The sequence below is a fragment of the Alexandromys fortis genome, unplaced genomic scaffold (genome assembly GCF_014885135.2).
Source record: "Alexandromys fortis isolate MF-2015 unplaced genomic scaffold, M_Fortis_MF-2015_v1.1 scaffold_174, whole genome shotgun sequence".
Lineage (NCBI taxonomy): Eukaryota > Metazoa > Chordata > Mammalia > Rodentia > Cricetidae > Alexandromys > Alexandromys fortis.
This window is the reverse complement of record NW_026068063.1, coordinates 2,871,564-2,898,175: the sequence shown is the minus strand read 5'-3', so window position 1 is coordinate 2,898,175 and position 26,612 is coordinate 2,871,564. Positions and strand designations below refer to the sequence as shown.

The following is a 26,612-nucleotide window of genomic DNA, read 5'->3' as shown; positions in this document are numbered from 1 at the left end:
GCCTATACACACAAGGTCCTGGGCTTAAAAACAAGTACTGAAAATTAAAACAAACTAGACAGACTAGAAGACCCAAACAAAGGCATGAAATATCAAAAAATGTTGGGCATGTAGTGCTCGTCTGTATAATTCCAATACTTAGGAGGAAAGGAAAGAGGGGTGATCACTAGTATGAGGTCAGCCTGGATACACACTATGATACTCTGCCACACACACACACACAAAAAAAAAAGTAAAAACGCAGTAGAGATTAATTCAGCTATAGGATGTTCTACTTTCCATTTATATAAGATTAAAGTGCTATAATCAAAGAGGGTATAGTACTTTATCAGGTAAATAAAAGGAAAACACAAATTCATTATTAACATCATCTTAAATTATTACTTCCTCAAAATGAAACATGACTAGAAACTGCACCCTGAGTTCACCAAGTTCTGATATGCCGTGGTCGTAAGTCTGCTATTGAGTATTTTGCAAAGCTCACTTCCTTCTCCTGCTGGAAAGCCACAGTCTCAAGTACACATGCTGGTAGTTTCCCACAAAACAGCATTTCCATTGCTCCTTTTGATCTTTTTGTTGTTGTTTTAAGAAACAGGGTCTCACTACATAGCCTTGGCTGGCCTTGAACTCACCAAGATCTGTTTGCTCTGAGTGATGGGATTGTGAACAGCACCTCACTTTTTTTTTTTCTACACTTTCTCAGTCATTTGAGGTGGGATCTTACTGCAGTATAGAACTTGTTATGCCTACCAGGTGGGCCTAAAACTCAACTCATGGCAGTTTCTCTGCTTTTCTGCCCCCCACCCAGGTGCTATGATTTTAAGTGTACAAAATCATATCTGGCCCTTTTATTTTAAGACAGAGTCTATGCTGCCAGCAGAACTCCTGTCTTAGCTTCCCCTAAATAGAACATATGCTTGCATCATTGTGCCCAAGTCAATCTCCCTTCCCCCTGCTGGGCACAGGGTTTCTCTGTGTAGCTCTGTCTATCCTGGAACTAGCTCTGAAGACAAAGCTGGTCTCTCAAACTCAAAGAAAGTTGTTCTCAGCCTCCTGGAACTAAGACTAAAGTCTAAAAAGATTCCTTCTTTGTTTGTTTTTTTTTTGGGGGGGGGGGGCGGGTGATGACTATGTATGTATTCCTGGTTGCCCTGGAACTCACTATATAGACCAGGCTGGCGTTGAACTCATAAGACATGCCTGCATCTGCCTCCCGAGGGCTGGGATTAAAGGCATGCACAATCATTGTCTGATTTTTGGCTCAGTTTGATTTCATTTCCTCCTTCCCCCTCTCCCTCCCCTCCCTCCTTCCTTCCCCCTATGACAGGGTTTCTCTGTGTAGCCCTGGCTGTCCTGGAAATGGCTTTCCACACCTGAGTGGCCTCAAACTCAAGGGATCAATCTGCCTCTGCCTACCGAGCACTAAGAATAAAAGTGTATGCCATGCCTAAAATGTGCTGAAGGTGGAAGACAACACAAAATTTCAGGATAAAGACTGTGATCCTAACAACTCTTATGAATTGATTAGGAAACAAAATAAAATTACTCTTTATTTTTGTTATACAGGGACACAAAACAGCTATCACTAAGCTTCTAAGTGTAGAGGGGGAAACCTCAATAGACACTCCTCATCCAATGTGTGATACACATATCTGTGATTCCAGCATTCTGGATGCATAGGCAGGAGGATCAGGAGTTTAAAAGTCACTCTTGGCTACACAGTGCATTTGAGGTCAGTACAGAATACATGAGACCCCAACTCACACTCTGCTCCTAAGTGAGGAGTATGGCTTAGTAAGAAGTAACCATCCATAAAAAACTTAAAGGAGTCAAAACAATACTAATCTTGCCGGGCAATGATGGTGCCTGCCTTTAATCCCAGCATTCTTTGAGTTCGAGGTCAGCCTGGTCTACAAAAGCTAGAGCTAGTTTCGGGACAGACACCAAAGCTACAGAGAAACCTTGTTTCGAAAAATAAAACAACAAAATCCTAATCTTATCTCAAAAAAAGGGGGGGGGGGGGGCGCAAGGCATGGTGGCACCTCTCTTTAATTCCAGCACCCTGGAGCAAATGCAGGCAGTGAGCTCAAGACCCAAAGCAGGTGCTGAGAACCAAACTCAGGATCTTTGTAAGAGCAATACAGCTCTTTACCACGAAGTCATCTTTCCAGATTTTTCTTTGATTTTATGTTATTATTTATGTATGTAGCCAGTGTACAACATGCACACCTAGTACTCATGGAGGCCAGAAGAGGGTGTTGGATTCTCTGGAAATTGAAGTCATATGGGTGCTGGGAACCAAGCTAGGGTCCTCTGGAAGAGCAGCCAGTGCTCCTCTCAACTGCTAAGTAAATTCCAATCCCTTACTTTTATTTTAAATATTTTTATTTTATTTGTATTAATGTTTTGACTGTATGTATAAATGCACACCACGTGCATCCAGTGCACTCAGAAGCTAGAAGACACCCTGGAACTGGAGTTATAGATGTCTGGGAATCGGACCTAACCTCTGAGACACTGCTCCAGCCTCTTCATGTATAACCTCCCTGTCAAAGATGACTTATGGAAAATGTTCTTTCCTATTGAATTACAGGTCAAACAGCAAAATTCTGACAAGTTTTTGATGACAGAAAGGGATACTGAGTATCTGACATCACTGATTTTCTTTCACCTGGAACCCTATCAGATCTCACTGGTTAGACTTTAAATTCTTTTTTTGTTTTGTTTTGTTTTTTTTTGTTTTTCGAGACAGGGTTTCTCTGTGGTTTTGGAGCCTGTCCTGGAACTAGTTCTTGTAGACCAGGCTGGTCTTGAACTCACAGAGATCTGCCTGCCTCTGCCTCCCAAGTGCTGGGATTAAAGGCGTGTGCCACCACCAGACTTTAAATTCTGATGTCTTTCTTACCATCTGGAAATGCTAGAACAGGGTGAACACAAGAATCCAACTGAGAAAGACGTTCCAACAGAGGGGCTTCATAGTGAATTTCAGGAGGCATGGTGTTTATGCTGCCTGAACCACACAGAGCACAAGAGGGATTGACATCACAGCCAGAGCGGGTGGTGCTATTCCGGTTAACCTGTGAAAAGCAAAACAAAACTGACAATTTGTTCTAATAAAAACCTAACATCCTTGCTGGATATCAGTACATGCTTTTAGTCCCAATCACCTAAATCTCTCAAACTGTCCTCCACTTTCAAAAAACAAGACATAACTCATGACTGATGAAAATTAAACATGCACGTTGAATGATGTTGAATTCACTATTTTTCTATTAGATTAATTCCAAAGATACATTATTTTCTTTAAACTTCCTTTACACACAAAGAACAAGATAGAGTTAAATGAAAGTACCCCAGAGACTTAATTATTTAAAACTACTTTTTCCTTTTTCTTTTGCATTTTTAGGCTTTAAGACAAAAAGCTGAGACGTCTAATACAGAATCCCTACAATCTTGTGCTACAAAGAACAAGCCCTGCACTTGCCAAGCATGATTCATGACGTCATCTAGGCAACACCCAATCTGCAAGATTCTGCCTGGGGAATGGCACTGTGAAAAGGAATGCTAGAAAAAAGACTAGTTATCATAATAAAACAAAACAGGAGCACTGAAACTACCCCAAACTGTCATCTCTCTTTCCCCCTCTCAGAATTCACAGAAATGATCTCATCTTAGTTTTCCCCATTGAATGCTGGCTTCTGTTATTTTTTCTGAGACAAGTTTGTACTATGTTTCCCAGATTGATCTTAAATACCCACGAATCCCTTATTCTCCTGTATGCCACAGTATAGATATGTGCACCACACCTGGCTTATAATTATGTCTCTTCTGTTTCCCCCTTTGAAGGAAAAGTGAAGAGAATGTCTCAGGTAGTCAAAGTTGACCCCAAATTCCTGATGCTGCTACTTCTACCACCCAAATGCTGAGAGCCTGTCGTGTGTGTGTGTGTGTGTGTGTGTGTGTGTGTGTCACAGAGAGAGAGAGAGAGAGACAGACAGACAGACAGACTGTCCGTTTGTCTGCCTGTCTTTGGAAGTGCTCTATGTTCCCTTACCCCTAGAATAACTGGATCAGCGTCCCTGAACTATACTCACAGCCCCTTCAAAGACATGTCTTCAGTATTTTTTATGGACTTAAATAGGAAAAAAAAAACTTAAGAACAATGTGGTCTTTATCAACATTCTACAACTGCTTCTGTCTGAATATAGGTTGCACAGAGGGTCTAAATACAAAGATTAGGTTGGGTAAATTGAAGGGGAAAAGTCTAGTAAGCTGCAATGGTCAATACTACTAAAAATGATACTGAATACATTGATGTAAACACAATTACTGTTTCAAGACAAAAGTATCCATCCTACTCAGTGAATCAGGGCTTCAAGATTGTAACTAATCAAACAACCAAAAACCTTAAACAAAATACAAAATCAAACCAACCAATGAACCAACCAGTCACCAATACATCTCTCAATTAAAATAAAAGATTTTCAGAAAAAAACAAAAACAAAAGCTGAAGAGATGGTTTACCAGTTAAGAGCAATGGTTGCTCTTCCAGAGACCTAAGTTCACTTCCATATAAGCACCATTAAAAATCTATGACATTTACAGAACTTTTTAGCATGTGAATGTTGGGAATTGAACCCAGGTCCTTTTAACCCGAGCCACTTTTCTAGTACCCATAGAACTTTTTAAACAACAACGATAACAACAAAAAGAACTATAGTTATGCTTGATGGCAAAAAGCTTTCTCTGTGCTATTTATTTATTTAGACTTTTTTTTGAGCCTGTCCTGGAACTCTGTAGACCAGGCTGGCTTCAAACTCACTTGCCTCTGCATTCTGAGTGCTGGGATTACAGGATTACTACTGTTATGTCCCTTTTCAGTTCCCATTCTCTTTCCTAATTCATCCCCAATATTTAGATTGGGGCTCAAAAATAAATCTTTGAATTTATATTCGAACAAAGAGTTTGTGATACATCCTGTCAATTTTAAAAATTAAAATTTAAGAGGCTAAAATTCAAAACAATAGTCTGGAATTCAAGACCTTTTATACTTTATAATTTATGGTTAAGTCTCATTTTAGACTATTTCTAGTAAGTTTATTTTACTGAAACCTTTGTTCTAACAGCAGTATTAATATCTACAAACAATAGACATGTACACAAAACATCCACACACATAAAGTGAAAATAAATCTAAAAATAAAAATCCCAAAAGTATCAAAACATGGTACAGTCCTGTTATCTCAGCAACTCAGTAGGCTGAGGCAGAAGGACCAAAATTCATAAGTAAGAATTTTAATTTTTATCTAGTATTGTATCATCAATACCTAGAACAGACATCTCAAAGTTCAACAAAAATTTTACAAAGGAGTAAATACAGAAGAACAAAAGAATTCATAAAGGAAAAAACACTTTGTCCTAGTAACTTACCAGCCAGATACTCCAATATACACATTACATGGATTTCATAAGTTTCAGAAATAAACCCTGCTATTCAAAGACTAAATAATCAAAAGCTTATCACAATTATCTAGTCACCTCCATTTTCTGTGAACATGAACATATGTTTAGTAATAGAAATTTGGAAACTGTATTGGAAGCTGGGCAAGGTGGCATATAACTTCATTTTCAGACCTAGGAAGTAAAGGTCTAGGAGTTCAAGACCAGCCTGGGCCAACTAGCAGATACTGTCTCAAGAGCACAAAGAAAGCAGCAAAGAGCAAAGGAAGAAAGGAGGGTTGAAGAAAATAGCAAGGAAAAAAATTGTAGTGATTCTTTTTTGAAAGAAAGAGTATGTTCAGTTTCCAGGACCTAGAAGGGTGATTTACAACCATCAATACCCAAGCCCAAAGGGATCCTTCATCCTTTTCTGATCTGAGTACACCAGGCAACACACAGGGCACACATACTAACACACCGACTACTAAACAAAATTCTTTTCTTGTCTCCAAATGAAGATTTGGTTAAGAGGGCATACTGCTCCACCACACCTGGTTAACACTGTTGATTTCAGCAAAAACAGTACAGGTGAGAAACAGAAGTGTTCATGGCAGCACTTAAACTTCCAGAGACTCTTCTTTTGTTTCAAAACTCAAGCCAGGAGTTTTCAAATCTGGCTGCAGTCATCTAAGAGCTTTTTGAAAAACAAGACCTCCCAATGAACAAAGTATACATGTGAAACTGCCACAGCAAACATGGCATGCTAAATCAAAATTAAAAGGGAAAAACAATTTCAATCCTAACTCCAAACCAACTAAACCAAGCTCTAGGGAGGAGCAGGTTTAGGAACTTAGTACTTTTTTAAGGCTCTCAAGAAACCTTGGGGGCTACCCTACTTTGAAAAGCATTAGGTAAATGGAGTGAGGTTGAGAAGAGACTGATCTTGAGTACTCACCTTCTTAGAAAGAGGAACAATGCTGCTGGGCCTAACAAGCCTCCGCTTCTTACAGCTCACTACAGGCCTTGTTCGGGCTGCCACACAGGTGCCGTCAGATGATGAAGAAACTAAATTCAGCCGTTGCTTTTTATGTAATTGTTCCTCAGCATCAGAGCTGTCACCTGGAACATGGTCTGCCAGGACAGGCTGAAGACTACAAAAAGGGAGGAAGATACATTTCAAAACACAGAGGAAACAAAACCTCTAATGTGGGCTCCATTTCCTGACTTTCAAATGTTCAAAGACATAAACAGGTCTTCTTTTACAGGAGCAGGTCAACTCTGGATGAGAGCACACACTTATCTCTGTGTGTGCCTACTCATGAGGCTCTCAGTGCACAACACCTATCATTTCTGAAAGGTGCAAAAGTCAATAAACTCAAGTATTCATTGTTAGCTTTTCTCCCATAACAGAAATATGTCTAAAAAAACTATAGAAAAAATTATATTTAATAAGAAAACAATTTTGCAAATTTGTTTTGGAGTTTTTTCTGGTGTTGTTTTTGGAGATACGGTTTCTCTGTGTAATAGCTCTGGCTATCCTGGAACTCACTTTGTAGGCCAGGTTGGCCTCGAACTCACAGAGATCTGTTTGCCTCTGCTTCCCGAACGCTGGGATTAAAAGCAGAGAACACAATGGAAAGCAGAGAACACAATGGACCAGCCAATTTTGCAAACATTAATGAACAGTGTTAAAAACAGTTCTCCTGGGGCTGGAGAGAGAGCGCAGTGGTTAAGAGCACTAGTTACTCTTCCAGAAAACCCAGGTTCAATTCCCACTCACATGGCAGCTCACAACTGCCTGTAATTCCAGTTCTAGGGAACCCAAAACCCATGGCAAAAACACCAATGCATGGGTCTGAAAAAGCCTGGGTTAAAACCGGTCTCGCTGAACATAGCGGACAATGAGGACTACTGAGACCTCAAGAACAATGGCAATGGGTTTTTGATCCTACTGCACGTATTGGCTTTGTGGGAGCCTAGGCAGTTTGGATGCTCAACTTACTAGACCTGGATGGGGAGGTGGGTGGTCCTTGGACTTCCCACAGGTCAGAGAACCCTGATTGCTCTTTGGGCTGAAGAGGGAGGGAGACTTGATTGGGGGAGGGGGAGGGAAAGGGGAGGCGGTGGTGGGGAAGAGATAGAAATCTTTAATAAATAAAAAAACACCAATGCATATAAAATAAAAATAAATAAAAACAGTTCTCCTGTGATAATGAATTTAATGATAAATAATATTTTATTCACATGCACAGGGAACTTAGGAATCTTCACACAATTTAACTATAGGATTTTGTTGACGCCATGACCAGTCAGACAATGGTAGGTACAAAGGATTACATACATGTACTAAATAAAATAACTTGGTGGCACACGCCTTTAATCCCAGCACTCGGGAGGCAGAGGCAGGCGGATCTCTGTGAGTTCAAGACCAGCCTGGTCTACAGAGCTAGTTCCAGGACAGGCTCCAAAGCTACAGAGAAACCCTGTCTCGAAGAAAAAAAAAAAAACCCAACCAACCAACCAACCAAAAAAAAAAAAAAAAAAAAAAAAAAAAAAAAAAAAAAAAAAAAAAAAAAAAAAAAAAAAAAAGAAACAAAACAAAAAAAAAAAAAAAAAAAAAAAAAACAAAAACGAAACAAAACAAAACAAAACTTGGTATTGGGAGGTAGATGCAGGTTGATGTTTGAGTTCGAGGCTAGCCTGGTCTACAGAGTGAGTTCTGGGCCAATCAGGGCTACAGAGAAACCCTGTCTAAAGAGAAAAAACAAAAACCAAAAACCTTGGGCACAGTGTAAGACACACAAAGTATTACTCAATAATAGGGTTGCTTTAGTCAGCCCTGGCTGGGAATAACTAGGCACTCCAAATTCATTTTTTTTTTTTTGCATTTTTAAAAAATGATTTTATTGAACCATACATTTTTCCCCGTTTATTCTTTCCTAAATCCAACATTTTTATTTTTTGAGAAAGAGTTTCTCTGTGTATCTTTGGAGCCTGTCCTGAAACTCATTTTGTAGACCAAGCTTGCCTTGAACTCAGAAATCTGCCTGCCTCTGCATCTTGAGTGCTGGGATTTAAAGGTATGCATCACCAACACCCCACCACCCCCACTCCAATTTCTTTAGCCCATTCTGGCCTTGAACTCTTGATCCTCCCACTTCCGCCTCTTTCACTAAATCCTACTGGCGTGTGCCACCACAACCAGCCAAATTCTACTTTTACAACATGGGCATTAAGCGTGAGAAGTAAAGGAGATAAAAATTACCTGTTAACAACCCCATTGACAGGTCTCAGTGCTCCACATGATTTGGTAGACAAGGACTCTGAAATATGACTAACAGGAATACCATGGTTTTCTGAAGGCTGAGAAACAGACTCAATCTGAGTAAAGAAAAGAAATAAAAAACACATTAGCACTAACCCCTGCAACACCATTTCATTGAAATCTCTGACATGGAACTTGAAAAACAAAACATGGGGGCTGGAGAAATGGCTCAGTGATTAAGAGCATTGTCTTCTCTTCCAAAGGTCCTGAGTTCAATTCCAAGCAACCACATGGTGGCTCACAACCATCTGTAATAAGGTCTGGTGTCCCCTTCTGGCCTGCAGGCACACACACAGATAGAATATTGCATACACAATCAATCAATCAATCAATTAACTAATGAAGTAGAGAAGATGGGTACATTAAAAAAAGTATATGACTTAAATAAAATAATTAAAGAATTAGCTCTGGAGAAAAGAGAAATATTTACCAGATTACATGTAGAACATACATAATGACATAGGAAGAACCTCAATATAATTCTGTGGAACAAAAGTATAGCCAAACAATTATACAGTAACATAACTCTCGCAAAAAAGGATAAAATAGTAACAGTATCAAAACAGTAACACAGCATCTTCTCAATGATAAATAGCATAGGTTTGGGTTTTGGTTCTTTAAAATATTGTTTTGGGTCTGTGTGTGCCCTCGCCTTTGCATGGAGGTCAAAAGACAGACAACGTTGTGGAGTTGTTTCTCTCCTTTCCAACTACAGCAGAGGATGACCTTGAGCTTCTCACTCTTCCCTCTAAACACTCTCCCCTCCCAAGGGCAAATGTGGTGTTAGCAATTGAACCAGGAGCTTACATCCCTAGCCCAGAGGATTATTATTTACAAAATTTCAAAAGGAACGTTGTTTAATTACAATAAATCTATAAGCAGGATATATATATCATTGCAAATATTTATAACTTAAGGAAATAGCAACTGTAAAACATCTTGCCAATTTTACTCAAAAGGATAGTTATGGATCAATATTTCCTAGCCAGTTTATATTGCTTTAACTCTACCCACAAACATTTAGTCAGGCCAAAGTACCATTATATCCCCAGTGAATGCAAAAACTGAAGGAAAAGAAACTATTCCTGCTTAACCAAAGGTTAAGAATGATATCTCGAACTACTGAATAGCAATAGCTTACATTTTTAGCATACCTTTCTTCTGAGAAAGCATATTAAAAATAGTTCAGTTATTTACACCACCACTTCTGTAAAGTAGGTTGAGCATGAAATGGATAAAAGATAACCAATATATAATACTTTAATGGCATTATTACCAATACTCAAGCAAAAAATGTTTTCACTAAAAAAATCCTCAATTTTGAATCTACGACTAAATGCTCATTTAAACAATATTTACACAAGGAGGCAAGGTCTGAGGGAGTAGTAGAGGATGCCATGTTCATTCTCAGCTATATACTGAGTTTCTGGGCTATATGAGATCTCATCTCAAAACAACATACAACAGAAGCACAACAAAAATATACAAGGGCCCATTGTGTAAAAAAAANAAAAAAAAAAAAAAAAAAAAAAAAAAAAAAAAACACAACACCAAACAAAAACCCACCAAAAAAAAAAAAAAAACCCAAAAACAAAGAAAAAGTAAACCAAAACTAATAGTAGATAAGAAAGGAGTGATACTACTGTTTCTTGAACCTCCTTCTCCCAACAAAAATCAAAACAAAAACCCTCAACCATTTTGTGGGTGACTACTATGAGAAGTGGAATAGACTATTTATAAACAAACACACCCCATCACAAAAACATTAGCTACCATAAAAGATATATATAAGGCCAGGTGTGGTAGGACATGCCTTTAATTCCAGCACTCAGACAGAGCCAGATGTAGAGAAACCTTGGGACAAACAAACCCAACAATAACAAAAATCAACAAAAAACCCATTAAGGAAAGAAAATTTCTACTTAACTTCAGAAAACAGTTTGGACTGTATGACAGATAGCATTAACATTTTGTACACAAACTCGTACTCTAGGAGTAATAAATTTATTTCTCACAGTATATGAGCTGGTAATCATAAAACCCTTTTATATAGGTGGTTCTACTGAACACACAAGTATTGCCAGATGTGGTGGCACACATATCTAGCTGCAGCACTTTGGAGGCCAAGTTAAGGATTGCTGCCAGTTGGAGGTCAGCCTTAGTAAGCAGTACCAAGTATCAAAATGAAAACAACTACCAATAACAACATGAAAACTATTATGACAAACTGGTAGTAATTCATGGGTAAACAAGATTTAACTTTGTAGCCAGGTTGGTCTCAATCTCATTTTTTTCTTTTTAAGATTATTTTATGGGTATGAGTATTTTGCCTGCATGTGTTTGTATATGAATCACACATGTATCTGATACCTTCATAAAAAAGGCACCAGATCCCCTATACAGGAGTTACAAAGGTTGTGAGCCATGATGTAGGTGCTGAGAACTAAACAAAAGTCCTCTGCAGGAGCAAAATGTGTTCTTTACTGAGTTATCTCTTTCTAGCCCCCAGTCTTAAACTCACAATCTTAAACTCATATCTTAAAACATACAGATGAACAGATAATGAAATAAAAATAGACGTGTTACAGATATATGAACACCAGCAGTTAAGTTTCTTGGCTTTATCTATTGAAAAATCTTATAATGATACAGACAGCAATGACTATAACCAGTGCCCAGATCTTAGTTTCTAGACAATGTTCTCTCCAAGGCCAGCCTGGGCAGCTTAGTCACATACTACCTCAAAACAAAAAACTAAAATAAATAAGTAACCAAGTAAAAATGACATAAGAGCCAATCTAAAAGCGATTCCAATGCCATAACTAGATAATTCAAGCAAACGAATTTTAAAAAAAATAAATAAACAAACCCATGTAAAATAAGATTAATGGTGATAAATCTATTCTAAGTACTGAAAAAAAAAAAGAGCTGAAGAGATAGTAGGTTCAGTGAGTAGAAAAACTTGCCAAGAAAGCATGAGGGCCTTAATTTGGATCCCTAGTATTTTCATAAATCATGAGCCAGAGTGGCAGCCTCCCTATAATCCCAGAGCCAGGGGAACAGAGACAAGATTCCCCTGGAGTAAGCTATTGAGCTAGACTAGCTGAATTGGAAAACTCTGGGTTACAGTGAGATCTCAAATACAGTGGAAAGCAATTAAGAAAACACCAGATATCAACCTTGCAGCTCCCTCTCCGCATTCATGCATGAAAAACACACTAAATAAATAACTGAATGACAAAGAAAGACTATAATATGTAATGACAGTTGTTTGTAATCATAGCACTTCAGAGGCTGAAACAGTGGGACTGAGACTCTGATATTTAACTTGACCTATGCTGATACACCTGCCTCAGAACAAAACAATTGCTTTGTAAAATTTCATTAGCTTTCTTCAATTAAGGGCTGTTATATAACTTGGCTGAGCCACACCCCTAAGGGATCTTAACATTTGATTAAAAGTAACTCACTGCACACATGTGCCATTCTCTCTGTTCTTTTTTTTTTTTTTTTTTTTCTCCTTCCTCCCCCAATTCCTTCTTTTGGACAGTCTCATGTATCCTAGGCTGGCCTCAAACTGACTATACAGTCAGGCTGACCTTGAACTCTGATTTTCTATTTCAACATAGCATATGATATACTATCATATACCCAGCTTTACTTTACATTTCTTTCTATTTATTTGTTTGTTTGTTTAGGTTTTTCGAGACAGGGTCTCTCTGTGTAGCCATGGCTGTGCTGGAACTTAATTGCTCTGTAGACCAGGCTGGCCTCAAACTCAAGAGCTCTGTCTGAATCTGCCTCCCAAGTGCTGGGATTAAAGATTTGTGTCACCACTGCTTTACTTTAGGTTTCCTGATGGAAATTATTTAGTTACTTGCCGCCAATAAGTTGAAATGCAACTGAATTTAGTACGTTGATCTTTTATCTTGAGACTTTTATATAAAAGGACTTATGCTTTTGAAAACTTCTGCATAAGGTTTTCAAAAGTTTTGCTTTGTCTTTTCCAGTTTGAATGACTTGTGCACTAGCCATGACAAAGTACAATGCCTTTGCAACATTCCTTCTATACAGGCAAAAATGCAGTATGTTTTACAGTGAGTATACTTTTCTGAGGAAGTTTGCTTCTAGTCACAGCTCACTGACAATTTTATTTTAAATTACATTTATTTGTATGTGAGTGAGTGCACACCAAAGGACACATGTAGAGGCCAGAAGACACCCTGTGGGAGTTTTCCTTCTTTCCACCACATGAGTCCCAAGTATTGAATTCAGGTCATCAGGCTTGGTGACAAGCATTCTTACTTGTTCAAGGCCATTTTGTTTTTTTTTGAAACAGACTATCCAGCTGGCTTCTAACTCTAATGATGCACCAATAGAAACCTTTTTGTTGTTCATGACATGTTCTGTTATATCCATTCGTTTGATCTGTTACTATGGCTAGAAATTTTCCCTTCTACTTTTTTCCCCATGAGATTTGGGTACACTGGAATTAAGCTATTTTGAAAAAAATTTGCAAATACAAATTCAATTTCTTAAACAAAAATATGGCTATTCACTTATTTATATTTGGTTCACTGTAACCACAAATGTCACCACTATGGAGTCAACACACAATGAATAGAAAATAGAAGAAACCTATCTGTACTGAACATTCACAGGCTTTTGGGGTTATTATTCCCTCAAAAGAACACTGTATTTACAGAAGCTATTTAAATGTTATTTAAGAGACAAAAGTATACATGGGCACATGAGTTATATGCAAAATTACCATCTTCTCTATTTGAGACTGTGATGTTTATTGATGGGGAGAGGTAAAATAAAGGGGCAGTCAATCTCGAAATCTGTATCTCTTAAAGAGAAGCTAAATATTTCATCTATGTTACCAAAGCAGCACTAAGCTGTTTATAAAATTTTATTATTTATAAAATCTGTAGTGTTAAGTCTTTATGTTGGCAATTTTATCTTTTCTCTTTTATATTAATAATGACCTACTAACTTAACTATCTTTCCAGAAGACAAACGTTGACATTTGAATTCTATTGTTCATCTTGGTTTTGACCTTTCTTTTTTTAGTTTTAAGATTTATTCATTTTTATTTTATATGTATAAGTGTCTTGCCTGCATGTGCAAGCACGTCCTGCAGAGGGCAGAAAGCACTGGATCCCTTTGGACTGGAGTCATAGACAGTTGTGAGCCTCCATATAGATGCTGGGAATCTAACTTCAATCCTCTGGAAGAACAGCCTGTGTTCCTAACCTAAGCTATCTCTCCAGACCTCTTGGGTGTGCATTTTTTCTTTTTAAAAAAGATATATGGGGGGGGGGGGGGGGGGCTGGAGAGATGGCTCAGTGGTTAAGAGCATTGCCTTCTCTTCCCAAGGTCCTGAGTTCAATTCCCAGCAACCACATGGTGGCTCACAACCATCTGTAATGAGGTCTGGTGCCCTCTTCTGGCCTGCAGGCATACACATAGACAGAATATTGTATACATAATAAATAAATAAAATTTAAAAAAAGATATATAGGTTTCTTGGGGGTTGGATAGGCCTATATATGAATTGTTTTAATTAGGCTAACTAGTGAGTGGTTCCATTCCCTGGGACAGGGTTCTAGACTTCATAAAAGAGAGAGCTAACTAAGCACCAGAATTTATGGCTTTTGACTCGAGACAGCTGATGGAATATGTTGACTACCTATGTCACAGGCTCCCTGAGTTCTGTGCCATGACACCGTATACCCTGGAAGTATGAGCATTCTTTCATCAGGTTAGCTGATCACAGCAACAGGAAAGGTAACGAACAGAGTTCAAAGCCAGCCTGCTAAACTTAGTGAGACTCGGTTCTCCATTCTTTTTTTGTTCGCTTGTTAAGAAACAGGGTTTCTCTGTGTACCCCTGGCTGTCCTGGAATTAGATCTGTAGACCTGGCCTGGAACTCACAGAGATCTGTCTGCCCCTGCCTCCCAAGTGCTGGGATGAAGGCATGTGCCACCACTGCCCAAAAAATCAGGCCGAGACAAGCAAGCAGAACCAAAGTAGCAGAATCAGGTAAAGACCAACCAAAGATTCAAACATCTCTAAGCTCTTCCTTGGGAAAAAAAACTATTTCACCAAATCCTGAGTTCACACTAATAATAACAGAAAGTAAATGATGATAAAGTATTTTGGGTTGCAGATGAAAGCAAACTCCTTAGTTTAACTTAAGCAACAACAACCACCACCATCCAGAAAGTCTTGTTCATCTCTTGGGAAGCATAGCCAAAAGAAAACATTAACAAAGTCTATAGTTTCAAAGACACTGAAACTTCTACCAAGTAATGTTAACATTCATAAAAGTCAATACCTTTTTAAGGAGAAAGGATAAAGAAATGAAAAAGGATCCAATAATGTAAAAGATTATTAAGATGATAGTTTTATTCTTATTACAAAATAAGAATCATTCACAAAAGTGTTTTTGGTATTTCTGCAGTATTCTCTAATCCAGTATTTTCCCCTTTGCTCTTTTATTTGTTCTTTGAGAATTTTGTACAGTGTTTGATCATACACCCACGCACACCTGTCCATCTTCTCCCAGACCCACTCTTCCCTTTCTTACACATCCAAATTGGTATCCTTAAAAAAAGAGCCAGGTGTCTTGACAAGCCTTTAACCTCAGCACTCTGGGAAGATGAGGCAGGAGGGTCTGTGTATTCAAGGTAAACCTGATCTATATAATGAGTTCCAGGACAGTCAGGACTATGTAAGAGAGATTCTATCTCGAACTCCCAACCCCTCCCCCAAGTTCAACTGTGCTGTCTGTATTCTTCTGAATATGTGGCCTTCCACTGGAAAAAACTAACTCCCTCTCAGCAGCTTCTTGGCACTATACTGGTCCAGAAGAGTTACCTTATCAAAACTGTATGCACATGTTACCTGTACAGTGCCCTGATTTCAACCACTACTCTGTAACCTTGTGTTTGAGCTGGTTACAACTGCTTGACCTGTTAAGAGCTACCTTATTTCTTTCCCCCCTTTCTATCTTTTATACTTACCAATTTATCAGTCCCATGATCTGTCTTCACCTCAGAACTAAGTGAAAATAAGTCTGTTGTATGGTCTGGGAAAGGTGCCTCCCCAAGGACTATCAACCCCTGTAGGACAAAGAGTAGAAAAAACAGTGTGAGCGGTATAAACTGCAAGCTTAGGAATTAATCTGAAATTGGTAGGGGCAGGGAATTTGTTAACCAGGTCTTTTCTGTTAACCTATGGCTCAAAAACAGCCTGGAAAAGCAGTAGCTTTACTCTCCTGAGATTTTTTTCAGGGTTTCGGGTACAGCTCAGTGATAGAGCACTTTAACCCTTCTGTGCAAGGCCTTGGATTCTAACCTTGTCAAAAAGGCTTCAACAAAAAGTTGAGGAACAGTGACAAATTCAGCAAGATGTTGGGATTCAGATCTAAGCCAGAGAGATGATTCAGAAAGTAGGGGAGCTTGCTGCTATGCCTGATGATATACATGAAAAAGAGAGCTGATTCTATCAGCTGTCCTTTGGCCTATAAGTTCTCACTGTGGCATATGTGTGCATATGTGTGTGGGCACATCTACAAATAAATGTAATTTTAAAAGAAAGATTTAGACCCTCACACCCTCCTTTTCCTTTACCCTCATTCACCTACAGGGCTTATCTTACATGTCGCTCCTTTTATTCTGACCTACCAGATCTAGAATCTTATCAGAGTATTTTATTGGACCTGATAAATTATCAACTAGATTTTATTAGGCTAACATGAGCAAAGGAAGGTTTTCAGTTAAATTGATCATAAATGTGTATAATTACTACACTGGGCTACTTTTGTGAATAATGAATTCATGAACTTAAAGAACTTTATCTGAGCACAAAAAAATACAAACAAGGACAAATGGAATAGTCTGTGCAACTGAACCACAAACTTCTTAAAATACGTCCCAAATGTAGATTCCTTGGAAACTAAATAATACCTAAAATTGAGTCTGTGCTTAACGATTTCAAATCCAGACTTTATAATTATCATATGAAAGATGTTATGACAACAAACAAAATTAAGTTTTTCAGTTAGCTAGTGGAACATGTCTATGATTCCAGTACTTGGGAGGCCGGAGTCAAGAAGATCTTGAGTTTGAGGCCCAACTGAAATACACAATAAGACTTAGCCTTGAAACCAAACATTAGTAGCTTTGCTTTATCTGGCATGTGTGTATGTGTAGTAAGTGTGCATGAATGCATCTAATGAAGTTAATGTCAAGTTGTCTTTCTCAATCCCCCTACATTTTAAAGAAGCAGAGTCCCTCATTGAACCTGGAGCTTGTCAATTTGGGCCAGTCTAGCTCACCAGCTTCTCCAGGGGATCTTATGTCTCTGTCTCTCCCTATCCCCATTACTTCTCCCTCTTGACACTGGCTGCTCTTCCAAAGGTCTCATGTTCAATTTCCAGTACACATATGATAGCTTACAACTGTCTGTAACAACAGTTCCTGGTGATGCAGTGCCTTCTTCTGGTCTCTGTGAGAACTAGGCACACTAGTGATGCACAGAAATATAGGCAAAATACTCATACACATAAATGAAATTTAAGAGAAACTTCCATCTGAGTATAATGGCTCATACACAACAACAACAAAGCATTGAGGAAGATGATGCAAGAGGAAGGCCACAAATTCAAGGTCATTCTTCTGGCCAATGAAAGGAAGGTCTCAAAAAACATAAATCTTAAAAATATTTTCTTACTATTTTGTTAAATATAAAACAGACCCCCTAAACCTTATCACTTAAAAGTTAAAAAAACTTTTTGCAAAAGGCAGTGTTCTTGTGCATTATTTCTGAAAAATGTTCCATCTAAACTGCACACAATGGTAATGCTTATCATCTCAGAACTTGGATGGAATTCCAGTTCAAGGCCAGTTTAGGATATGAGACCCATCTCAGAAAATAAAAAGAAACTCATGAGGCTGCGATAAGTATTTGGAGTGGTGATTAATGGGGGAATCAAGACAAGATCTTGAAGCAGTTCATGCTGGCTCTGAACTCACAATTCTCCCATCTCAGCCTGTAAGAGATTGGAATTGAAGGTATGTACCATCATATTCATCTAGGTTAATTTCTGTTTTTAAACAAGGACCAAAAGATTAAGAATTGGGAGAGACCACAAAGGTGTATAGTCAAATAAATTATTAAAGTGTAAGTCTTCAGCTGATTCCACTCATCTCCCTTCCATCTTATTAAATCCAGTGTGTGTATTGCATGCCCATGTGCCTCAGTCTAAGTGCTAAAATTACAGGCCTAAGCCACCATGCCTGATTTAGCTCTTTCTGTATCCACCCCCACCCCTTTTTTCTTATTTCCCACGGAGACAGTTTCTCTGTGTAGCCCTGCCTGAACTGGAAATCACTTTTTAGACCAAATTGGCTTCAAACTCAGAGACCAACATGTTTTTCTTTGCCTGGGATTAAAGGCATGCACCACTAGGTTTGGTTTCATTTTAATCTATCTTCAAAATTTTTCTTACATTATAATAACTGATGTATAATTTCACAGATGACAAATCAGGAAGAATAAAAAAAAATAGTAATGGATGCTCAAGATTGCTTATGAAAAAGAAGTTGCTGTTAACATCAAACCCAGCTTGGTCTCTATGCTTTTCCTCAGTTTTAATTACTATATGTGAAATTTCAACACATGTGTTGAAATGATGAAAAGAACAAAAGAGCATACAGAATGTGTTAAAAAGAAAATATTTGTGAAGATAGTTTAAAATTATCTGTCTGATATAAGCCTCTAACCAGAGATATCACCTCTGGAACTTAAAGATGTGTGAATGAACTTCTACATAAGAAAGAGCATGAACGTCAAATTACAGATGCTGCTACTGTAGGGGGAACTAGCCAGGACCCTCCTGCAGCCTCTTTCCCATCCCAGGTGCACCAGACAAACTACCCACTATGTTGTTTACAAGGCAGAAGTCCCTAAGGTGGATAGTTCAAAACCAGCTTATCTCAAATTAGAACACTCCCCTTTAAAGTATTTAAAGTAAAAAATTTCCTTTGTTCTGAGCTGCTGTTGTGACAACTCCTAACCTAGCTGCTCTAAAGAATATTTTAACTGAAAGCTACGTTAGCACTTCTCTATGGAACTTATCAAGAATTTTTATAACTTAAAACACATTGTTTTCCCTTTTCTAAGGTAAGGAAGCATCTTACAAATGGTAAGCTAGTTAGTGGGAACTAACTAGCTGACCTAGGAAAATTCAAATAATATAAGCATGCATGAGGCCCTCAATTCCCTCACCGAGTTTAAGGCAAACAAGTGGTACCATACTCAGGAGGTAGAATCAAGAGAATAAGTTGTTCAAGGTCCTCTGTTTGAGGCTCCAAACAAAAATCTAAAGATACCACAGTGTATAAAAGAGTAGGAAGAATTACTAGAAAATACATGTTTGTCAGAGAACAACAAAAGAAACCTTTGGGAGAGTAAGTAAGATTTAGATGTTACCAGCTAACTTTTGTTAGAACAGAAATCAGACTTTGAACCCTGGAACCCCCGGCAACACAATAGTCCCCCTTTTCTGAATAAATCGCTTTAAAATTTTATTATTTTTTTAAAATTTCATTTTTATTTTATGTACATGGATATTTTGCCTGAATCTATATCTATGAACCACATGGGCACAATACCTCTGGAGGAAGGTATCTGATCTCCTGAGACTGCAGTTATGGACAGGTGTAGGCTGCTATGTGGGTGTTGGGAAAATTCTGGGAAGAGTAATCTGTGCTTAACTGCTGAGTGTCTCTCCAGCCCCTGGAATACAACACTTTTAAGAAAGGTAAAATTGGGGCTGGAGAGATGGCTCAGCAGTTAAGAGCACTCTTCCAGAAGACCTGGGTTCAATTCCTAGCACCCACATGGCAGCTCACAACTGTCTATAAATCCAGTTCCACGGGATCTGACACCTTCACACCAATGTACATAAAATAAAGTTAAATAAATCATAAAAATATCTTTAGAAAGAAAAACAAAAGAAAGGCAAAATCAGTCAGGCGGTAGTTAAGGATAAATGCCTTTAATCCCAGCAGAGACTGATCTCTTGAGTTCATGGCCAGCCTGGTCTATAGATGGAAGAGTTCCAAGATTAACGACGTTACACAGAGAAACCCAGTCTCAAAGAAAGAAAAGGAGGAAAGAAATATTAATATATAAGCAAAGTAAATCAGAAGTAGTGATATATATAACTCTATAATCCCTAGTAACTAAAGAGGCAGAGAGAACTTCAGCCAAACCTGAGGATAAGCTGAGCTACAAAGTTGAGGTCTAGGCTAGAGTGTGCTACACAGTAAGAGACTGATTAAAAACCTAAACACACAACACAGTACCACCATAAAAACAAAAACAAAAAGCCAAATGATTGCAGACACCTTTAACTTGAGTGTATGGAAGGCAGAGGCAGGAGGATCAGCTATTCATGGTCATCCTCGGTTACCCAGCTAAGTAGAAGCAAGTCTGAGCTAAATAGCACCTCGTGAACAAAAGGATGGCAGAAAATGTAACTGAGTTTTTTTAATCTGCAACAAAATTAATGCTAAAACGTGACAAATACTTACAAAATTCCATGTTCCCTATTGTACCCAAAGACAAATTTACAACTCAATAGCTATCACCAAACATAAACTCATCTCATAAAGGGGGAGATATAATTCATGCAAGCTTGGCAAATCATGACAGCAAAATTTAGCAGGACTTAGCATACTTGTTTTTCTAGGTTTGTCACATTCTACTATCACAGGAGAAAAGTATCCTCCCCCTTTGTGCGTAAAAAAGTAAATAATTAAAATAACTGCTAAACTGAACAACAGGTCTGGAGATGAGCACTCAAATCTCAGCTCTGTGTGTTCATTTAAAGGACCTTTTGTTTCTTTATATTTAAAACTATGGAATAAATTAAATAAAAATTAAAGTGTGAGTTGGGTCTTATGGTTCAAGCCCATGTCTAGGCTACTAAATGAGTCAATGACAACCTGGGTTACTTAGTGAGACCTTGAAGATAGAGCACAATCTTAGTCATTGTGCAGAACATGCAAAGGTGGAGAACTTAACCCTCAGAATCACCAAACTAATTAACCAAGATGAACACGGAGAACATTAAAATACTTATGATAGGGGGACCTGGAACACTCAAAAATAAAAAAGTCCGTATTATAGTGCTATGTAAAAATCAAATTCATGTAATGTATAATTTGAGAAAGTTTTAAGAGTTAGCTGCTAGGCACAGTTGAAGATTACCCCTTCAAAATTCATGCTGAGAATCTGAGGTTGTGCAGTTATTTCAAAGTAGTATCTTTGTAGATGACATCAAGTGAAGATATGCTCTTCAGTGTGGACAGTGAATACAACAATTTTGGTATACTTTATAGTTATTTACCTAATTTATTATAATTTGTGTGTGCATGTTACATGCATGATATGTATATGGTACATGCCATACTTGGCTGTCCCTTCAAGCTTTATGTGATTCTTGAGCAAGGCACAGGCTGTCTGTTAGGTATTTTAATCAAGATGTATTTCATAATTGCTATTAATTCCCTAGGTCGAGCTGAAATATTTACGGTATACAAAGTAACAATGGATCAGTTTTATAATGGAGACTATAAAACATACATGTACGTACATGCTTTGAATGTATGTAAAATAGGAGAAGCAACAAAAATGACTATATTATACTAGCCTCAGGAAACTCAGGAAACTCAAATATATAAATTCACACTTATTAGCTGTAAAAGCCTCCAAGTAGACACTGAAAAGGTGTCTGTGACACAGTAATTTACTTGGGATAGGCACAGTTTCTTAGCTTCTACCCCACTTCACAATCTATGCCAAGCATTTAAAAAAATTCCCGTGACAACCACTTAAAGAAACTAAAATATTTACTAACATTGGAATATATTTTAGTTTTGCCCCCATTAATTTTTTTTAAGAGACGTTATTCAGGGAACAAGAGTACTTTAAGCTATGTCTTTGATGAACTTGTTTGAGTTCAACTGTCAAAGGCCCACACATAAAAAAGTAAATAAAACAAAATAGAAAGTCAAGTATAGTGGGGGCAGTCTTAAAATCCTAGAGGTACAAGAATGGCAGAGATGGGCAGAACCCCAGGGTTTTGGTCTGCCAGTTCTGGTTAGCAAGCTCTAGGACAGACGCAAATGACTCTTTGTCTCAAAAGAAAAGACGGGCAGCATCTAAGGAACTCGCCTAAAGTGTTGCTTTGGAGCACATACGCTTTTGTGTGTACGCTTGTGCACAGTTTTTTTAAAAAGACTTTTTACAAGCATAGGGCATTTTAAAGAGCATTAGGCTTTATCTAGGCTATGAACTAGCCATGCAGCTCCCACACTATTTGTAAAAGACTTAGTAATAAGCATAAGTATATGCACGTATACTCTCAGAGGCCAAAAGGCACCTTACTTCTCGTAGCTAAAGTGACAGGCAGATGTGAAGCCAAACATGAATACTAGGAATGCTTTCAGAAGAGCAGGAAACACTATTAACCGCTGAGCCATCTCTTCAGCCTCCATCTTGAGCTTTAAAATGCTTGCATGAGACTGATGGTCTAACTTAGCAGATTAATGGGCTTGTCAACCAAGTCTGATGACTTGAGTTGGCCCTCAACATCAACTATTATAAAAAATGCTTTCAAGAAGAATGTAAGCACCATGAAAGCAGGATGTTTGTTCTCTAATATATCCTACTAGAAACCACTGTGGGTACATAGTAAGCACCCAGTAATTGTTGAGGGATTTGCTTCCTGTGCATAATTTCTCAAGTAAAATTCAAAACAAACGGAAAACATTTTTTCCAAAACAGCTTTTTAAGAAGAAACACTGCTCAATGTCACTGTAAAGGTAATCAGTCCTCTGCAACCAAATAGAAAATAAAATTCTTATGTTTTATCTAAGCTTTTGATAAGCTTTTATTGAATTTTTTTTGCCAAAAAGAGAAGCCTAGCAATAATAGAGAATGTCTAATCAAATAAGCAAAATGAAAAAGCAGCAGACTTCATGCCTTTCTCAAAATGAAATATAGTGTGTAGTTATATTATATGGTATCTTTTTATCATATTTTTAATATTTATTTAAATATTTATTTATTATGTATACAATATTCTTTCTGCATGTATGCCTGAAGGCCAGAAGAGGGCACCAGACCTCATTACAGATGGTTGTGAGCCACNAATGACAGGCTCGGATGTAGCTCAATTGATAGAGTATTTGTTTTGTTGTTTTTTTTTAGGTTATCTCTCACTTTCACTTCTTTCTTTCTTTCTTTCTTCCTTTATTTATTTATTATGTATACAATATTCTTTCTGCATGTATGCCTGAAGGCCAGAAGAGGGCACCAGACCTCATTACAGATGGTTGTGAGCCACCATGTGGTTGCCAGGAATTGAACTCAGGACCTTTGGGAGAGCAGGCAATGGTCTTAAACGCTGAGCCATCTCTCCAGCCCCCCCCCTTTTTTTTAATCATATTGGCCCAGATTCCATTGTTCCTAATCACATGTCAAGTGAACGTTACATTCTATTTTCTGAGCTACACTATAGTACCATCAGGCTTAGACCATTAAACTATTAGGTCAAGTAGTTAAACTATGTATTTTGATATTGTTAAAGAGTTATTGAAAGAATGATAAGGGGTGGAAGAAAAGAAGTAATGGAAGATTTTAAACTCATCAGAAAACACCAGAAATGTATCCCTTACCTTATTAGCACGTATCTGTTTATAAATATCCGTTTGCTGACGAATTCGATATTCCAAGTCAGAAACATGGGCCTGAAGCCAGTTCCAGCGACTGACAATAGCTGCTCGGTCTGCAGCCCATCTCCATTCAGATCTGCGTTTCCTACAAGAAAATAAACTGAGTGAAATCCAAGAGCAGCATTACTATCTATACCAAATGGGAAGAGGAAGAGAGTGGGTAGATTCTTATACAAACTAACTATGATGTACAGACCAAAAAAAAAAAAAAAAAACAGACAATCCACTTTCCTTCCAAAGCTAATTTTAAAGTAGAGGTAAAACTAAGTAGAGGTGTTTATTATACCCTGATACTGTGGGACCAAGTTTTTCCTGAAATTGCTTTAGATTCTCAGGAGATAAAAGACATTTTCTTTGTTAAAACAGTATCTTAATAAAACTTTTTTAATTCTACCTACCTACCTACCTACCTACCTACCTACCTACCTACCATCTATGTTTATTTGGAAGCAGGGTCTCCCTATGTAGCTCTATCTGGCCTCAAACTAAGAGAGATTCACCCGCCTCTGCCTCCCTAGTGCTGAGATTAAAAGTGTATGCTACAACATCCAGTTTAATAAATTTTTTTCTAATCTAAGAAGCCATTAAAAATTATCACAGCTACAGAAATTCAAACTTCCTGAATAAAGATAAACATATAAAACTTCATAGCAGAGAAGAAAGCTTCATATTCTTAGCCATTATCATAACCTGAATAAAATCCAATATTATAGAAATAAAAATCAGAAAGCCATAAATAATTTACATAAATTATAAAATATACTTTTTTAAAAAACTCAATTAAGTTTAAAAACTGATTTGCTTGGGTTTTTGATATTGCTGCTGCTCTTTAGAGGCAGGGTCTCATTGTATTTCAAGTTGGTCTTAAACTTGCTATACACCTAAGGATGACCTTGAATTCCTCATCATCCAGCCTTATGGCAGAGTTACAGCTGTAGTAACTGTAGGGAAAGGGGTGGACATTTAATTTAAAATTTCTTATTTTATGTGTACGGATGTTTTTATCTGCATATATGTCTACTCATAGTGTGCATGCCTGATATTCATGAAGGCCAGCAAAAAAGTTGGGTTCCCTGGGAGCCACCATTTGAGTGCTGGGAATCAAATCCAAGTCTTCTAAAGAGTATACAGTGCTCTCAAAACCACGGTGCCCCCTTACTAGACCCTACAACATAGTTTTAATTGAAAGCAGAGAGCAGGAATTCAGAAACGTGAAGTATGATCAAAATTTGAATGATCAGATATTACAGACTTATTATAAAGTGGTAATACTTATAGCAGTGTAACATGAACAGAAGACCAAAAGAACACAATACAGACTACCAAAATTGATAGGTGGATACATGAATTGTCAGCTCTTTATGTGAACAAAATTAAAATCATGTTTTGTTATGACTTGCTGCCATGATTCTGGGTTGTGAAGTTGCTTTTCTCCTATAGTCAATCTTAAAATTATTTGAGACTTAGAACAGGTAAGAATTTTCAAGTAAGACACAGAAACACAATCAAAGTTTGAACATACAACAAAAACTTAAGTGAACAAAGTTAAACAACACTTATTAATAGAGGATGAATCAAGCCTACTAAAGATTCAGTATCAAGCTGGACACAGTGGCACATACCTGTAACCCCCATCTAAAAAAAACAAAACAACAAAACAAACAAAACACCCCCCCCCAAAAAAAAACAAAGACAGGAGGGTTACCACAAGACTGAGGGCAGCCTAAGCTGCAAAGTAAGATCCCAACTCTTAAATACAGGAATATTTTTAAAAGGACTAAAGATTAGACCATTGCAGCAGTCCAAGATATACTGGTACAACCGTTTTCAAGAGTAATTTGGTTAGGTTAAAAAAAAAAGTACAAGCCCAATCACAAAGAAATTCTGCTTCTGAGAACACACATACACACATAAATAGTGAATATTTAGTATGCTTGACTCAACAATCTCTATTAACAAGTGCTTGTCCTTTAACTCTGTTCACTACATTTTTGTTATGTTAAAACTTTGTGTTTCTGTGTCTTATTTGAAAACTCTTACCTGTTCTAAGTCTCAAATATTCATATATAATATATATGCTTCTGAGGCGAGCACGAGGAAATAGGTGCATTATGTAATCAAATTCTGCTAATGAAGGCAAATAAATTAGTTTATTCCTTAAAATTTTTTATAGTAATAAAAATAAAATCAACCAGAGCTCTATATCGACATGACTAAATCTCAAGACAATGCTAAATGGAAAATTCACATAAAAGCAAAAATCAGCTGTAAATGTTATCGCAGATACACATAATCATTAAAGAAATACGTTAAAAATATTTTAATGTAATACTAGTTAGCAATTACAGTATAAACCAATGCCTAATTTCAACAATACAGAATGAGAAAACATGACACAAAGGCACGTGTGCGCGCACACACGTGCACAGACTATTATTCTTATAGATCAATTAAAACGTATAAAAATATACTTGGAGCTGACACGTAACAGAATCAGGGTCATAGTCACAGTTGGTGGATGAAGAATCCAGGCAATCTCTTGACAATGATCCTGATCTGAGCTTATAAGCCTCTAAGTCTTCTCAATAAACTGCTCCAGAACACGAATCACTTTAAAATACCCAAGAGAGATTGCTATAGCCAGTAGCCTTTAAGTTACCCTCCCACTTGGGTGTGGCCTCTTATGCTATAAATGCCAATGTAAAGCACGTTCCCTTTCTCTTCCAGCTGCTGGATTTGGTTCTTGTTCCCCGTTCATGCAGGACTGTGATCTGTGAGTCTACCCCTGGTGTAGGAGGATATAGATATGAGTAATTTGCATTAGTATAAATCTTGATTAATTGATATAAATTTAAGGTCAATTTTGTTATATGTATATGTATTTCTGATCTTGATTAAGGTATTGTGGTTGTGTAGTTCATTGAAAAATGTAATAATTAAGAAATATAGATTGTTAATAGATAATCATCTATAATAGTCAAGTTTGTATTTGTAGTCATGTTAGATTTTCTAGATATGCATAGATATATTTC

General features: G+C 37.5%; 2 protein-coding genes across 9 annotated transcripts in view; both read right to left on the bottom strand.

Moving 5' to 3' along the window:
- Positions 1-26,612, bottom strand: part of Kansl1 (KAT8 regulatory NSL complex subunit 1) — a 122,130-nt gene that overhangs the window by 12,479 nt on the left and 83,039 nt on the right. For 6 of the 8 annotated variants that reach the window (XM_050120384.1, XM_050120388.1, XM_050120385.1 and 3 more), the window contains 5 exons: positions 23,524-23,665; positions 15,796-15,894; positions 8,705-8,820; positions 6,395-6,590; positions 2,906-3,077 (listed from right to left, as the gene is read on the bottom strand). In XM_050120384.1, coding sequence (XP_049976341.1) covers positions 2,906-3,077; positions 6,395-6,590; positions 8,705-8,820; positions 15,796-15,894; positions 23,524-23,665 — 725 coding nt within the window. The remainder of the gene's footprint in view (positions 1-2,905; positions 3,078-6,394; positions 6,591-8,704; positions 8,821-15,795; positions 15,895-23,523; positions 23,666-26,612) is intronic. The other 2 variants (XM_050120390.1, XM_050120387.1) reach the window with 1 other exon arrangement.
- The window catches only part of Nsf (N-ethylmaleimide sensitive factor, vesicle fusing ATPase), a 594,435-nt gene that overhangs the window by 507,561 nt on the left and 60,262 nt on the right, over positions 1-26,612 (bottom strand). The gene's annotated exons all lie outside the window — the stretch shown is intronic.